Below are 17057 nucleotides of genomic sequence, written 5' to 3' on the forward strand. Positions count from 1 at the left end.
AGTAACCTAAGAGCAATCAATTTCACTTTAGTAATTACTCAATTATTTCGTGGGGCAGTAACTATGGTCACTGTAAGCAATTACTTTTTTTTCGCTGAAGTAATGGCAATTGTAAGTGGTCCCTATTTTTTTCTGTGACGTACGTACAAGTTTAATCCAGACATAGTCAGACGACGGAAAGCGCGCGAAATATCCTAAGATTACTGATCGCAATTATAAGTTGAACTGTATTAGTAAATTATCCTTCTACAATCCCCCCCCCCCCCCCAAAAAAAAAAAGAAAGAAAACACTACTCTTACTGTGAGAGGAAGCTTCCTAAGCTAGAAACGTCGCAAAAACGAAACACGGGTGGCGACGTTATCGAGAAGTTCCCGCACTAGCTCGCTGCGTCCATGGTCTCCGAGGCCACAGATATAATCCGCACAACCTCGGAGGCTATGCTGTGTCGTCGCGGATTTCGACGGCACCCGCTCGGCCCCAGGTAATTTTTTGTCCCTAAATATGTATTTCACTGCAATCTAAAGCACCCAAACATAAACTTTATCGGATTTCGAAAACTTTATGTTCCCTCACAAACGGTAGAAATAGGAAAATAAATGTATTGAAATTCGTGACGTCACACTGGCGTAGAGGCATCGAGGTTTCGGCACGAAATTCGAAAGGTAGAAGTTTGCCCTCTCTTTTAACACGAAAGTGTTTTATGCCGGGGTCCACCAAGACTTCACTGACGTATTTCCGTCACGGAAATACGTCACACGAACATACACGAACATAATACAAAGAAAGAAACCAGAAGAAAAAGTTCCACAAACATGCAAAATTTGGAAATCGAACCCACGACCTCTCGGTCCGCGACGATAGATCGCCGAGCGTTTAACCCATTGCGCCACAAACGCATTTGCAGACACCTACACAGACGCGCCTTATATATCTAACACTCCTCCGTGTACCCGCGCTCTTGCTCGGGGCGGTGCCGCCGCCTACGAGCAGAAAAGAGAAGTACTGCATTATGACACTAACGCGCACCGACAGTGAACGCTTCGGTGGTCTCAGCACTACGACGCCTCGATGCCAGCATTCGAAGGGACGCTGGCATCAAGAAGCACTACCAACCAGGTGGCGTTTACCGGTTCACTACCAACTAGGTGGCGTTCACCGGTTCACTACCAACCAGGTGGCGTTCACTAGGTGGCGTTCACCGTACTCAGCACAGCGGAGCGTGGCCTCCGCAATTAGCTCTGAAAATGTTTCCGAAGTTGATCGCGGAGGCTGCAATTACGACGCGCTGTATGCGCTGATCTGACTCGGTGACGATTCAGTTACGTGCTTTGTCTTGCGCGTTGTATTAGTGTGTCCGTTACGTGCTTCGTCTTTCGCGTTGTGCTAGCGTGTGCAGCGTAGTGCAGCTTCCATATGCACGACGGTTGCTCATGGTCATCGACGTTGGTAGTCGTGATGGAGGAGACGTGCCACCAGGCGTCAGCGTGGGTGCATCAACGCCTAAGGGCGCTTTAGCCACAAAACACCAATAGACATTATATATCAATGTGCAATAAACATTACACTACATCTGTGAAGACACGTTTCACTTTCGTGTTCTATACCGATTCCTATATAAGAGGGATCAACCACATTTTTAACACGAAAGTGTTTTATGCCGGGGTCCACCAAGACTTCACTGACGTATTTCCGTCACGGAAATACGTCACACGAACATACACGAACATAATACAAAGAAAGAAACCAGAAGAAAAAGTTCCACAAACATGCGAAATGTGGAAATCGAACCCACGACCTCTCGGTCCGCGACGATAGATCGCCGAGCGTTTAACCCATTGCGCCACAAACGCATTTGCAGACACCTACACAGACGCGCCTTATATATCTAACACTGCTCCGTGTACCCGCGCTCTTGCTCGGGGCGGTGCCGCCGCCTACGAGCAGAAAAGAGAAGTACAGCATTATGACACTAATGCGCACCGACAGTGAACGCTTCGGTGGTCTCAGCACTACGACGCCTCGATGCCAGCATTCGAAGGGACGCTGGCATCAAGAAGCACTACCAACCAGGTGGCGTTCACCGGTTCACTACCAACCAGGTGGCGTTCACTAGGTGGCGTTCACCGTACTCAGCACAGCGGAGCGTGGCCTCCGCAATTAGCTCTGAAAATGTTTCTGAAGTTGATCGCGGAGGCTGTTTCTTTTATTGTATAATCAGCATCTTAATTACCACGAAATTAACGATAATAGAGTTTTGAAACATGTTGCAGCAATTCCCACACACTAAAACAAAAGGAGTATCTGGTGCTCTTTTCGATGAGTCTCGAATCGTCACGCATTTGACGCACATTGGGAGAGGCGCCCAAACTCCCCTTTGGCAAAGTGTCCCGAGACTATGCGCGCTGTATAAAAGGTGGTTACATACCTTCTTACATAATAGTCGTGCACATTCTGTTCTATAGTAGTCGCCTGAACTCTCTGACAGCTGCAGCTGACAGTAGATGGCTCTATGTTGCACGGATTTCGTGTAGCAAACTTGACATCAAGGCACACCGAACTGCACTTAGCGTTGCTCTTCGGAGCCCCGTTAACAGAATGGACGCCAAGAAAAGAAAAACGTATAGTCAACGACGGTGGAGAATTAAGTGGTGAGATGAGACAATGGAATACGTCCGCATCTAAAGGCTTACTTCAGTTGTCTCGGGGGAGGGATTTATGAAGGTTACTGTAAAAGGGCCTTTTGTCTTGAAATGGCCTAAAATTGGCTGCGGCTGCTGCAATAGATGAAGAAAAGGGTGATGATGACGAGTTCTATACGGTCAGAAAGTAATTATTAGAATGCAAAAAAAAATGCGACGTAGAATTTGTGAGCGTACTGCATTTGATCGCTGTTATGTTCTTTCAACTGCTCTTCGCATGCGGGACCTTGGCAGCTGCTCCTCCTCTTCCTGGTTGAGGTACACGACCTTCGCTCTTAGTGTGTGCACGTGTTCGATAACGAAGCAGTCACGACAAAGAGGCAAATAAGTACCGACTGTGGCGCTCCCTAAAGGCGTGACAAGCCGCGAACAGAATGCGCAAGTTTACTGTCCGGCACCGTGTATTGCGGACGATGCGGGCCCATATGTCGACGAGTTTGTCGAGCCTGAGCATCTTCCAGCTCGACATTTGTCATTGCGGTCATTGCGAAAGCGTGAATAAGCATCCGCACTCGCTTAGAAGGAATGCGTTCCCTCGACGTCCGTAAAATTGGCCCCCGCGCAAGCGGATGATATAGTGGCCTGCAGGCTGTTGCTTGGTGTACCCTGTTACTGCCGTTCGATTCGTATAACGTGCTGTTGAAAGCACGCAGACGCCTGTGGCGTCGATTATGCCTTGCGTAGTATGCAACGCAGTACGTTGTCTGTAACCGTCATGTTTCGCTTGATGAAAGGTCTACGCCTAACGCGCACAGTACAACTGAGAGGAGTTCAAGGCGCGCTAATGGATTTACCGCACGTTTCTTGTGCGCTCTCGTAAACCTTTGACCACTTGTCAGGCCTGTGCGCTAGAGAATATAAAGGCACTGGCTCTGAGAACGTCGCTGTTCTACGGAGGCCAGATACTCAAGCTGTTCACGAGCGCTGCCTCTTTTCTGACCTGTACTGGGTGAGCAACATGCAGACGCTGGTCGGCACGTGGGTGCTTATGCTCGGCGTATTCTGTGGCCAGAATGAAGCGACGCTGCTGCCCATCTTGGCTGCAATTAAAGGCACGCTGCTGAACGCGAACCGAGGTACGTGATCATGATAATAATGTCAGTACGCTCAATGTATGCAAGCGAATACTTGACAGTCGTCAGGTTCGATGATGTTCGCAAAAGGCCACCGTAAACATCTTCCTTCTACCAAACAGCTTTAAAATATGTCCTTCTGATTATATTCTGAAAGTTCATCACTTTCAATAGTTCACTGTGTCCTCAAATAGGGGGTTAACATATATACCTTCTCTGCTTCTTCTTTCTGGGGGTTTACGTGCCAAAACCAGTTCTGGTTATGAGGCACGCCGTAGTGGAGGGCTCCGGATTAATTTTGACCACCTGGGGTTCTTTAACGTGCACTACAACGCAAGCACACGGGCATTTTTGCATTTCGCTTCTATCGAAATGCGGCCGCTGGGGCCGGGATTCGATCCCGCGACCTCGTGCTCAGCAGCGCAACGCCTTAGCTGACTGAGCCACCCCGGCGGAAAGGAATGGAGTTGCAATGGTGGACAGCATTCAGCCTTGCTGCTGGTTTTCTTTGGTCATATTCCATGAGAACATCGTTGCTAAAGCATATGTATATATTTGCGTGGTTTCAGTCGAATCTGTTCGGGCGAGGTGGCTACAACAAAACCATTGAACAGTTGTTGTGTATCTGTCCACGGCACGACGTTCAACGCGTCTCTCAACAGACAACTTTGAATTGGCTTCACTCCAGACCATTTCCTGAGTTAGAAAAAAAAAAAAAACAAGCACCGGGACCATGGCCACATCCGCATCTTGCGCAAAAAAGAAAAAAAAAAGATATCTGCGCCCTAGTGCAGTTCTTGAAGTGCCTTAGCCTCACTGACCGTTTAAAGTCTTCTCGTGGGCCTCCTGCGTGCACACCATGTACACTTTCTCCGTCTTTTCGTCTTTTATGTTCCACCTTTTTTTACCCCCTGTGTAGGGTAGCAAACCGGACGCTCGTCTGGTTGGCCTCCCTGCCCCTTTCCTATTCTTGTTGTCTCTCTCTCTAGGATGAAATGATAATAGCAATTAAGCAAGGACCTTATGACACAAATGAACTAAACATGACAACGAAAGAGTGAAACGGGCACCGTAAGTGACAATGACATCCCAGCTGTGTTACTTCCCTCTCACGTGACGTCGAGCGAAGTGCGGGATCCTATGAGGCAAAGAGCATGTCCGACCGTTTGTAATGCTGTGTTAACCGCCGGAATGAATTTTAATGTTTCAGGGGACACTCAAGGCATCCGAAGCTTTATGAATGATGGCTTTCATGGACAAACGGAAACGCGGCTGTTTCAGGCGAGCTTCAGTGACGACAGTGACAGCGGCGTTGGTGCGCAGGTGAATTGTGACGTCTCTTGCATTATGCAATCTTCTGTGCTTCATTTTCAACGACATTTTGGTGCGGAAAGTTTGGGAAACACACACTCCAACCGTTTTTTTTCCACTTGATCGTGTGCATGCATGGGTAAAAATTACGGCAGATCTGCATGCACTTGTTGGAATCAACGTTCAGCGAAGCTCGAAACTTTGATTGAAACGTTGCAAAGGAAGGCTATGCAAAGACACCCATGACGCGCGCAATTTTCTTTCATTTCTCAGAACCCGCAAGGAACCATTCGCGTTTTTTTTCCATAGCTAAGGTTTTGCGGCATTCGGTTTCGCGGTAACGCGTACGTAGTTGTTCGTATATTCTGCATCGCTTCTTGCAGCATATACGTGCCCGTCCGGCAAGACGCGGACACCTTAGCCAAGCGACACACGTGACCCACACTTACACGGATGACGAGAAATCTCGTCGATTTGCTCATTAATGACACGGCGCTCCGAAACTTACACGCGATGAATGAGTGCTATCCTGGATATTGACATGTTCCGCCATATTGCCGAATTCGCCATCTTGTCGGCTCTGATTGGCCGAGAGGGCTGGTACGGCCTCTCTGATTTGCTCAAAATCACGTCCTACACAGTTTCACAATACGACGGAATTTGACATTGTCCTGAATAAATCCTCCTAAGCACATTGCCTTCAAATTTTTTTTCGAAATTCACTCGGGAGTGATTACGCAAGGTATTCCTTCTTGGTATGAAGCGCGATGCACGTGTAACTGTAAAGAAGTGGTTTACTCATACTCTTGTTATTCGCTTCCGAGAAATTTGACACTAAATTGATCTAGATCTTTGTATTATCCCGGTTGAAAACAACCTTGAAGTGTGTTTTGATATCACAGAGATTCCGTGAAAATACCGGACGCGGCAGCAACATGTAAATTTACGACACGTAATTCTATCTTCATCTCTGCGCTTAAGCAATGAAATGCAGTTTTCACCATAGCAAACATGGGTAGATGATGCGGTGCTTCACCGTGGATGAGCGTCCTAAGAAGTCTGGGAAAAGTAAAAAACTGAGCGGTCTCCATTGATCGCCCCACTTTGCTAATGCCGTCTCCGGGTTCGGTCCACTTGGCGAGAATCCGACCTAGCAGCCACATGAAATTCCGGGAAAGAGGGGAAAGAAAGCGTCGCTTTAATAAATCATGAAAATGTATATTTGTTACTGTAAGGCTATTTCGGTCCAATTTGACTGTGGTTGCACGTTAGGATTGTTGGTACGTGCTACTTATAAAGGCCATGAGCATAGCGCACCGGACAGAGTACAAAAAGAGCTACGCTGATACACCATGCATAGCGTGTATCTGCGTCGATATGTTTTTTTTATTGCGATAGCAATTATATGGACACCCCAAGAGGATTTCTGCCGTCTGCGTCGTCGTCGCCGTCGCCGTGAGGTTCCGTATGAAGTCCAACGGCGACGAAATCGTCGCCGCGCGCCGTATGCTGTATGTGCGAGTGAAAACGCGCGAGAGACGCGCGCTTTCACGGGGAGCGAACGCACGGCGGAGAGCAAACACGACTTCTTTCGTCGCGCGAAAGGCCATGGGAGGACGGGAGGGAGGGAGGGAGGGAGGGAGGGGAGGCGACGTTTAGCTGCGGCAACAAATGCGTATTTATATAAAAACGTTGCGAGGCGAGAACGTGGCAAAGACTTCCAACGCTGCGCGACGAGTGTCCCGTTCGCCCGCGTTCGTTCGGTGCGAACGCGGGCGAAACGCCGATGGCGTCGACAACCGTTCTGCGCGCTTCTGGTGCTGCTGCATGTCCAAGTCTATACAGCTGATAAAACTACTATTCTCATTCCGTATAGCTCTCTACTAATTTGCTATCACAATTTATGCTTCTCCTTTCGGGTGAAACTGCGACATTTTTGTTTGTCGTACCATTAGTATTTATTATTGCGCCATTCCGTATATGGAGAATAATCGGTCACTGGCAGAACTGTTGGAGTACAGTAAGTTGGAATCAGCTAGCGCAATATAGGGATAATTGAAAATCGCGGGAAAATCGCGCAAAGAGCGTTCTGACATGGTGCAAGTCGGACGTACGTATAATCGTCTTAGCAGTGGACTATAATAATGATTGTCGAAAAAAGTGAAGCACGTATGTTTATTACAAGCGAATACAGTATGCTTTTTTAAAATACATATTGTAATGCCGATGGTGCTGCTTATGGTGTGGTGGTGGTGATTACGATGAAATAGTCCCTTGGGAGACGCCCACGTGTCGTTTCTAACACCTCCCCGCACGTAGTACCAATGCCTCCTTTGGTAGTACAGACGTTGAATACTTGCGTTACGCCACAGATCCTGCGCCAGGAGGCGCCACTGATCCACGAGATCGAGATGCGGATAAGCGAAGGGCTCGAAGCGGAGCGCAACCTGACGTCCCTCCGCGAAGAGATCCGCCGTGAGCTAGCGGAAGCCGAAAGCTCTGGAGGATTGGGAGACGGCCAACGTGCCCAAATGGAAAACAGAATCTGGCAGCTCGACAAGCGCCTCGGTCAGCTGCGGCAAAAGTGAGTCTACTAGCAAGAGCGCAGCTTTGTTACGGCTGCATGAGAACGCTTAACCCAGGGGATTGCAGTCAACTTAACGGGCTATCGGTACGAAGGTAACCCGGGATAATGGGATTGAGCTAACACCACCTAGATAGCCCAAGGCCTACGCATTACGACCATGACGTCATGCTATCTGGCCCGACTGCCATAGAATGCAATGGGGATTCCCCCGCGTAAGCAACAGGGATTTCAACGTCACCGCTTTCGTCACGCCAGCCTTGGCAATGGAAATCTCGGCCCAGGTAGCATGACGTACGTCATAGATCGGAGTGCGTAGGCCTGTGCTATCTAGGTTGTGTTGATCGAGCGCGTGACATGCAGCTTGACATTCAGCTTGACATTCAACTCTGTCATATGTTCTACACTTCGAAGAAGCGTATAGCCCCCCCCCCCCCCCGCCCTCCCCCCTTTTCGTATTAGCCGCTCTTCTTGTGGATCGATCGATCGATCAATCAATCAATCAACCAATCAATCACTGAGGCAGACATTGAGACAGGCAGTCGGTCGGTCGGTCAACGAGTCTACACATGAACGAATAGGTGGTGCATTGCGAACGGCCTTGTCAATAAATAAAACAGCCAGGGATGGGCAGTATCCAATATATATGTATCTTGGATACTATTTTAAGTTACTCCTTGGGTATCATGTATCTTTATCATGATGCTTGCGGCAAGACGTTTACCTGTGTTTGTATTTACGATACATCAACTGAAGCATCGCGTATCTTAAGATACAAAGATACACCTATCGCAAAATCCACGAAGACGCTGAGTTACTCAGCGTTAGCAAATTACGGCTATTAAAGCTTATTCTCAGAGAATAATTTGGGCTAATTCGTACTTCTAGTAGACAAACTCGACAGGAACGTGACTAATGTACAACGCAGTGTCGTTAAACTATGCACTTTCCAAATTAAGGGGTCCATGGCACCAAACTTGCCAGCTTGAATTATACATTACACGTTCAACTGTACGCCTTACACAACAGGCTGTGAAAACTTTAGCGCATTTTCTGTGGTAGAAATTTGTATTTGGAGATTGAATTATATCACAGAACTTTGTGGCAATCCTGATGGGTGACGAAATGAAGTGCATTCTGTGTGTTATAGATGTGCGCGTCAAACGCGTGATTTTGTTTTCGCTCGTGCGCCTAGGCGGTCAGCCCGCGATAACTTCTGCAGGCGTTCTCTGGCCGTGCTGTTTTTACTGCACGAATAAAGAAGTAGCGAGCTCAGTTCAACGGCAACATCTTTGCCTCATCACCCTACGGGTGCCAGCGCGTGCAGAGCAAGGAGAGTCTGAAGTCATTCTTGCAATTTTCCGAAATAGCCAAGGAAACGTGATAGGTGGGAGCTGAAGGTATAGAACGAATATATAGACTCTTCGAACTCAATGTAATGTTGCGCTCCGAAGACTTCGCGCCAGAAAGCTGCTCGTCCAGCCCGATCCTTGTCGCCGAGTTTTGTTTCCTCTGTGGCACTCGTACAACAATGGGCATGAACTCTGTCGGCGCGGTGCGCAGAGTTTCGTACAATAATTATAATGATTGTAGAAAACTCTACGGTACGCACAATTTTCTGCAATATTTCGGTGCAGACGGCACAGCGGGGTCCCCGCATTTCTTGCCAATGACGTCGCACAAACCGTGTCAAGATGGCAGTCGCTGTCCGTCATCATCATCATCATCATCATGATAATGATGCCATCCGTATGGTAGGTATAATGATTATGGTCGCTGTTCGTAGCAGGAGGCTTATATAGACAGCAATTTCAAATTGAAATTTCAGGTTAAAATGTGCGCCGAAAGCCCAGTACTTTTGCGCGGCCCCCTATACTCTAAGTGACAAGGAGAATAGTAGAAGTCATGGCCCTTCTAGCGAATGGCGGGTGCCAGCTTGCGTCGAATATTTCCTAAGAAAACATGATTCTCTGCGGCGCTAGTGCATATCAAGAACAAGAAGTGAGGTTAACCAAACCTAAACGCGATCGACATTATTCGTTCGAACACCACACAATAAATAGGTTTAGGTAGCATAAAAACTATATTCCGGAGTTATACGTGCCAAAAACCACGATAAGCATAGGAGGAACGCCGTAGTGGAGGACTCCAGATTATTTTCGACCACCTAGGGTTCCTTAACACGGAGTCAATGCAAGGGCGTTTTGCACACTGCGCATAACGCCGCCGCGACCGGGATTTCATCACGTGCCCTCGGGTTTAGCAGCGTAATAGCTTGGCCACTACGTCATCACGGCCGGGTAAGTAGCATAAGGAAAATACTCTCAATACTGAACAATTACCACTAATAAACTTCTAATTAATACTTTCAGAGGAATGTTATAATTGCATAATTGAAGTCAGTCCGTACTGCAAGCATACCACTTTGGCCGAAGCTTTACGTCTGGCAACAGTTTTGAGAAATACAAACTGGAAATGTGGCGTAAAATACATTGTGCTTCCAGTTGTTAGCTTTGCATACTGCGTTTTAAGCAGTGCGAAAGCATATTATTTCAAAGAGCAATACAATTTGCTGCAGATATTGTACTCTGAGTGCACTTTAAGAGCGCAGGTGTATTGTCACTCCTGAATACCGGCCCGTACAGACGTTTCGTAATTCCATTGAAGATGCAAAAGCAGGCACTAAACCCGAGCAAAATATTTGATTCAACATAATACGCTCTCCGCGGTCATCAGGTCGCCGCTCTAGCCCATATTTCTGCGCTCCGCCACGCTGTTTGAAGTCATGTGATCTAAACGGGTAACTGCGAGATTCTTTCAAAGAAGCCGTACCAAATTGGGACACCAGTTCGCTGTCTGAAATGTTTCCGGATACCGCGAGTCATAAGAGCAGGGCTGCCGCTACAATTATCGAAATGCATGAGAAGGTGGAAGTTAGAACGCGGAGACCGGCTTCGCTTAAGCCCTGTGGAAAAACTATATAGAGGTTGTTTTTGTTTACAGACCATACGGGGGACTTTGTATAAAAAGTCCATGAGCGTAGCGAACGTGGCGTTTTTGTAGACGAGTTCTTCGGCGAGGCGGACATAGTTTTCCACGAAGAACGTGAGTATCATCAGACTTATGAACAAAAAAAATCATAAATTAACTTTTTTATTTGAATCTTGGGGACCCGCTGTGCTGGCGTAAGTGAATAGGGCGTTGCGCTACTATATAGAGACTTCAAGCCTACTATATAGTAGCCCGAGGGCGTGGGTTCAAATCCCGGCCGCGGCGGCCGCATTCCGATCGCAGATGCGCAGTTTGAAATACGAAAACGCCCGTGTATACCGTGCATTTGGTGCACGTTAAAGAACTCCATGTGGTCAAAATTGATCCGGAGTCTCTCACTATATGGCGTGCCTCATAATCAAATCGTGGTTTTGGTCCGTAAAATTAAAGAATTTAATTAACCTTAGCGGCAGTGTTGAAATGGCAGCTTTGCAGGCAGTCACATTTTTATTGCAGCTCCATATTTTTATATCTTTAAAATCGCACGTTAGCTCAGGACCTTCATAATCGAATTTCAACTCTCAATCCAGGCAATATCGAATCCGAGCGTGCCGTGAGCGCCGCAAAGGCGTCCCCGCTATCATACGGCAGATACTGATAAGGCACGTTGTGTCTTGCAAGCATCTGCCACGATGTGCTGTATCAGTATTTGCCGCGACATGCCCATCATTAAAACTTCGTCTCGCACTTCGTCACCGGGCGTTTCCGTGTGACGTTGCTGCGGCGCGCGCTCGGTGTCAATATTGCTTGCATTGATCGTTGAAATTCGATGACGACTATCTGAAATTAGGTGCGATTTTCAAGATTAAAAAAAGGGGGGGGGGCGCATTAAAATGTGATTGACTCCAAATATGATTTATCAACACCTCCCTCCCAGGCTCTTATAAAAAGTTAAATAATTTGTTTGTTCATTAGTGTTCTGATGCTCACGTTATGAGGGGCAAAGTATGCCCGCCTAGTCGAAGAACTGACATGCAAAAACGCCAAGTTCGCTACGCTCGTAGCCTTTCTATAAAAAATCTGCATGATCTGAAAAGAGAATACCCTGTATATATGACCCAAGTCATATATATTTTTTTGTCTTGCTCTAATGACCCCATGTTTATTCACCTTTCCCCAACTATTTTAAGAACACATGGCCTCAGACAGGCTAACTACTTCGAATTCACGTCTGGATGGGTGATTTGATAGGCTAGCCAACGAAGTTTATTAATTTCTGTGCTACTTGTACATGCTACGAATAAATAGTCGTCATCGGCAAATTTTCTAATGTAACGCTGCGTTCTCAGAACCCAACTTGACCTGGCTTCGAACGCTACAGTGTGTAGTGCTTTTGAATAATAAAGAAAAACGAGTAATAAACTTCTCCAATTTAATTTATTATTTCTTGGTGCTCGAAATAATTTAATAGCTATCGCAAACATGCAGGGAGCTCTACAGTGGAGCTATAATCAGTAATTAAGTAATGTTCTAAGTAACTTAATGGCGAGCATTGTACCGAATACAATCAATCCGGTAGTATACCGTGTGTCTGTATCACAAATAATTGTCACCCCGGTATCTTGTATCTGCATCACGACACAATTTCAAAGTATTTTTGCCCAGCCCTGGATATAGCCAGTGCCTGAACGGCCGAACCAATTATCCCAAAATCGAGCAGTGTCCTAGCCAGAGGGCCGCACATGATCAACTTGATTTCTATGTTTTCGGACTCAATAAAATGCTTTGAATTGAAGTGAAACATGCACGCATGCGCATGCGCAGTGGTGGCAGTGAAACAACATGACGACCTCGCTGACGTCAATGCACGCCCCCCGCATTGCCTTCAAAAGGGCTCATTCTTTGTTTGCCATATAGATTTTCCGCTGAGATGCAACTGAACGCCATGCATTATTTCAGTAAGGGTTTACCTTGAAATTCCATCGGTCGTCGCAGGAACCTCGAAGTGGAGAGACGGTTTCTCGACGTCATCGGTGGCATCAGGTCGGGAACGATACGGAACCGGTGGCAGGCGCACAACATGCTGGGCGGCATTGCACAATTCTACACCAACGTGGTGATGAGCTACGTCAACACCTCCGTGTCGCTGGCCATGGGAATCGTCAACTTCTGGACGGGCCTCTTCGGGAAGATAACGGGAATGGTCGGCGGGTCGTCGATGCGCTTATTCAAGATGCCGCGTGTGGAGGCAGGACGCAGCTTTGTTGCAGGCCCTTAGGTACACCTGCTTGTACGAAATAAACGCGACAAGAAATGTTCTGTGCTGCCCTTTTAATGTACTATATGCAATGTCGTGAACGCGGTGCTGCAGCTATAGGCATGACATGCTCATGCTATAGGATAACTATAAGGAGATATACGTGATAATATGTAACGCATTTGATTAACACAGTGCACGTTAGATGGCGAGATGCCCGCTGGTCCTTTGTACAGGTTGACTGTATATGCTTCCCAAAGCGGTTGGTAGCGCACACAGTAACTCTAGGGCTTTGTAGGGGTTATATACAGGGTGTTTTATTTTTGCTGCACCAAATTTTTAAAGATTGCCTGTGAAATATAGCACAATTCTAATCCTTGATCTAAACTAATCGATGAGGCGGCCATTACTTCCAGGAGAAATCAAAGCGCTTAATGAACAAAATTAGGATTAACTATTATGCTTGATTCATTAAAGATAAAGAACATTATGACAATGTAATTAATCATTAATTAATTAAATAATAAGGTATATACAATTATTATTATTATAAATTATCATATGTATGCTAATAATTGTTTTATTGAATTAAATTACAGCACATATTTCAATCTACGAATTATAGCAGGTGAGTGTGCAAGGCGTATCCACTTGGAACAAATCCTGAGGACTGAACCAGTTACGGGAGATGAATTTTAATCATTATTATTATTATTTATTATTTGATTTGTACACATATACACACAAGGGCATAAAGGGATTAAGGAGGGGGCAAGCTGACAACTGCCACCGAGAGGGGCACAACGCCTGCCTACTCCTATAGGAGGAGGGAATAGAGGAAATGAAAATATGAGGAAAGAAAAGAGGAAATCAAGAAATGACGGAGACAGAGACAGAACAAAACAAAAATACAAATAATGTCTATAAACGGGAGGCCAAGTCAGTGTCCTTCAGATGAATTTTCAAAGTGTACGATGAAATGTATTGTCGTTCCAGTTACTTTTTTGAAGAAAACACTGTTTTATGCATTGAAGCACAGCAGTAACTGGAAGACCAATACATTTCGACGCACACTTTGAAAATTAATATCTCGAAACTAGCACAGCCCAGATTATTCGTTCGAAGTGGATACACCTCGGAAACTCTAGCTATACAGCTTGTAGAGTAAGATATGTGGCGCAAAATAATTAATGAAAATGTTAATTAACCTGATTATGTTAATTATTAATTTAGGCATTTGAATTTCTCGTAGAAGTAATGACCGCTTCATCAAGTAGTATAGATCAAGGATTAGGACTGTGCTATCTGCCACATATAATTAAAAAAAAATCGTGCAGCTAAAATAAAACACCCTGTAGTACGTATAGTATATAATAACTAGATCTACAGGAGATCATTTTTTAAGTTTTGCGGCATTTAAAAAAAACCGCCTTGGGCAGATAGCATAATTCTTGTACTTATAAGCTGGATTATTCGAAGAGGCGGACATCACCATGGCACGAGAAATCGAAACACGTAGTCGAATAAAACAAAGAATCACTAAATTAATTTGTAATTAATTACTTAACGGCACATATTGCACTTAACGGATTGTAGCCGGTGGGTTTGCAAGACGTATCCATTTTAAATGAATTTCCAGGATGACACCAGTTTCGATGTATTATTTCCCTTAGTGGGGGACAATATACATGGGCGTTCGAGTTGGTTTTGTGCTTCGCTGCGTAAGAGAGCGTTCTGTTAGAAATAGAGGAAAAACAGCGTATTTTTACGACGTGTTTGATGGCGCATGCCTCCAAAGAGGTGTCATTCTGGACATTATTTCCAAGTGGACACGCCTTGCAAGGTCCCCGGCCACAATTAGTAAATTACTCTTCTTCCTGGGGTTTTGATTACGTGCCAAAACCAGTTCTGATTATGAGGCACGCCGTAGTGGAGGGCTCCGGATTAATTTTGACCACCTGGGGTTTTTTAACGTGCAACGCAAGTACACGGGCGTTTTTGCATTTCGCCTCCATCTAAATGCGGCCGCCGCGGCTGGGATTCGATCCAGCGATCTCGTGCTCAGCAGCGCAACGCCTTAGCTAACTGAGCCACCGCGACGTAACTTGCAATATGTGCCATAAAGCAATAAATTCACAAGTTAATTAGTTAATTTTCGTTAATTACTTGAATATGTGTTTTGGTTTCTCATGCACGTGGTGTCCGCCTCTCTAAATAATCCAACTCAAGGACTATAATTATGTTCTCTGCAACAGGAGATTTTTAGAACTTTCGTAAAACTTAAAAATTATCCGCCCATATACTGGAGAAGGGAAGCCTCAGCACGCAGTCAATGTTTGTACGAAGGGCACTTATCGTCAAGTGACGTGTTCTTTATGTGCCATTATATTCTACTGAAGGGGCCATTTATGCGCATGCGTACACTGCCCGCTACACTTAAGTGCGCGAACACCAAAATGGCTGTTTACCGTAACTACGAGGGAACGGGTTTTGGGGTGTCTGATATTATCGCAAAATAAAAAGTTACTCGCGAGGTATTCAAACGTAAGCAAATATCGACACATCCTCTTCAGTTCACGTAAATGCCAGTTCTCGTGTAAATACAAAAAAAGTAAAAAAAAAATGTATTGACTACAGGATCGCTGACAGCCGGAGATAAGCTGTTATTACACGTTCTCTTATTTCAAAATTCAACCAGGCGCTATTATGTAGCAGCGAAAATTCGCAGGAAGATAGAAGCTTGAAGTGATCAACAGCTATACAGGTAGAACAAGGAGCGTCACTGGAGCCAGCGTTATCGTCAAGGACACTTATCTTCGTCAGGGCAGCAACTGCTGCAACCGTTGCTGCCCTGACGAAGACAACGCTTGTTGAAACGTTGGGTTCAGCGACACTCCTTGTTCAACCACGGTTCAGCATGTAACGTCACAGTGGGGTACAGGCTCTGGAGTTCGGGCGAGAAAAAAAGAAAGAAGGTACGTTACTGCTTCATTTTTTTTGTTTCTAATAATCAACCTATTACGGCAAAAGTGATGAAAATAGCGTTTTGAAAAAGCAATTTATCAGTCTGAGCTGGTTTGGTGTTTCTATTTATAGTGGGCCTTTATGTCATCCGTTTTAAATGAATGCCTTCGAATTTGCAGAGAGAGAGAGAGAGAGAGCGAGAAAGAGAATGACTCCTTTTAAATTGCCCTACACTTACCATATGCCACCACAGTCCTCGCTATCCTCCGTTTAGGATATATTTCTTTAATTTTGATGTAGCCCTAAAGTAATTACAAGAACTAATTCTTAGAACTTGCGTCTGCAGAACCGCCAGGCTCTGCCTCACACAGCTCAGGTAGAACCAGAGGCACAAAACTTACGTGCGAGCCTTGGGCGTTTCCTTTGTCGGCAATAACTAATAGGCAATATTATATATGTTTTCTGCGTTCACTCCACATGCACAAAATTTTGCTTAATGCACTCATGCCTCTATAAATAGGGTGTCCCAGCTAACGCTAGCCAATCTGTTACACGAAATAAAAGATTTAAAAACGCAGGGTAAGATATAATTGAGACCTACGGTGTTTGGTCGTCAGAGGTCTGACGACCGAAAAACGTAGGTCTTAAAATCGTACATTCCACAACGTTTTTTTTTTTCAGTCGTTTTTTTTCGTTGCTAACGTTAGCTGGGACATAAGGTATAGTTAGACGATCCTTCAATAAAATATCAGTTGAGAGTCAGCGCCGTGTTGTCGTGTTTCCTTCCTTTTGTCCGTGTCTTGTTTGCGCTGTTACAATTCTTACAAGGTATAATGCCCGTATACAGCTGCCACCACATTTACTCAATACGTTAGCATATGATTTTTTTTAGTAGACGTAAATGAAGCCAGAGTCCCAAAGTATTGAAGGATCCTCTGATAAAACTTCCTATTGACGCTTTTCAGTCTCAGTTGCCGTTAAGCAGAGAAGAATGCGGAGGTTGCGGGTACGGCTCCCACAGGCAGCAGGCTTTCTTTTCGTCCAGTTTCATTTCTCTTCACATTATAAAATTTCTACACTTCCATTAAAGACAATAAATATTTTCCCCGATGCTTTCCTTGGCTTCGTTAACTGTTGGATTCATATGGTTGCCACTAAAGAAAATCGATCCCACTGG

At 45.5% G+C, this 17057-nt stretch overlaps 2 protein-coding genes across 3 annotated transcripts in view; one reads left to right on the forward strand and one right to left on the reverse strand.

The window, feature by feature from the left end:
- The window catches only part of LOC119465969 (structural maintenance of chromosomes protein 6-like), a 114411-nt gene extending 101646 nt beyond the window's left edge, over window positions 1-12765 (reverse strand). The window contains exon 1 of one of the 2 annotated variants that reach the window (XM_049657677.1): window positions 12630-12765. The gene's annotated coding sequence lies outside the window, so the exon portion shown is untranslated. The remainder of the gene's footprint in view (window positions 1-12629) is intronic. The other variant, XM_049657678.1, reaches the window with a different exon arrangement.
- On the forward strand, window positions 3606-12959 carry LOC119431620 (uncharacterized). The gene is made up of 4 exons (XM_037699101.2): window positions 3606-3776; window positions 4984-5096; window positions 7457-7668; window positions 12655-12959. Exons 1-4 carry the CDS (start codon window positions 3659-3661, stop codon window positions 12935-12937), a joined length of 726 nt encoding a protein of 241 aa, XP_037555029.1. The 5' UTR covers window positions 3606-3658; the 3' UTR covers window positions 12938-12959.
- The last annotated feature ends 4098 nt before the right edge of the window (window positions 12960-17057 follow it).

This window comes from Dermacentor silvarum, chromosome 10 (genome assembly GCF_013339745.2).
Source record: "Dermacentor silvarum isolate Dsil-2018 chromosome 10, BIME_Dsil_1.4, whole genome shotgun sequence".
NCBI classification, from domain to species: Eukaryota; Metazoa; Arthropoda; class Arachnida; order Ixodida; family Ixodidae; genus Dermacentor; species Dermacentor silvarum.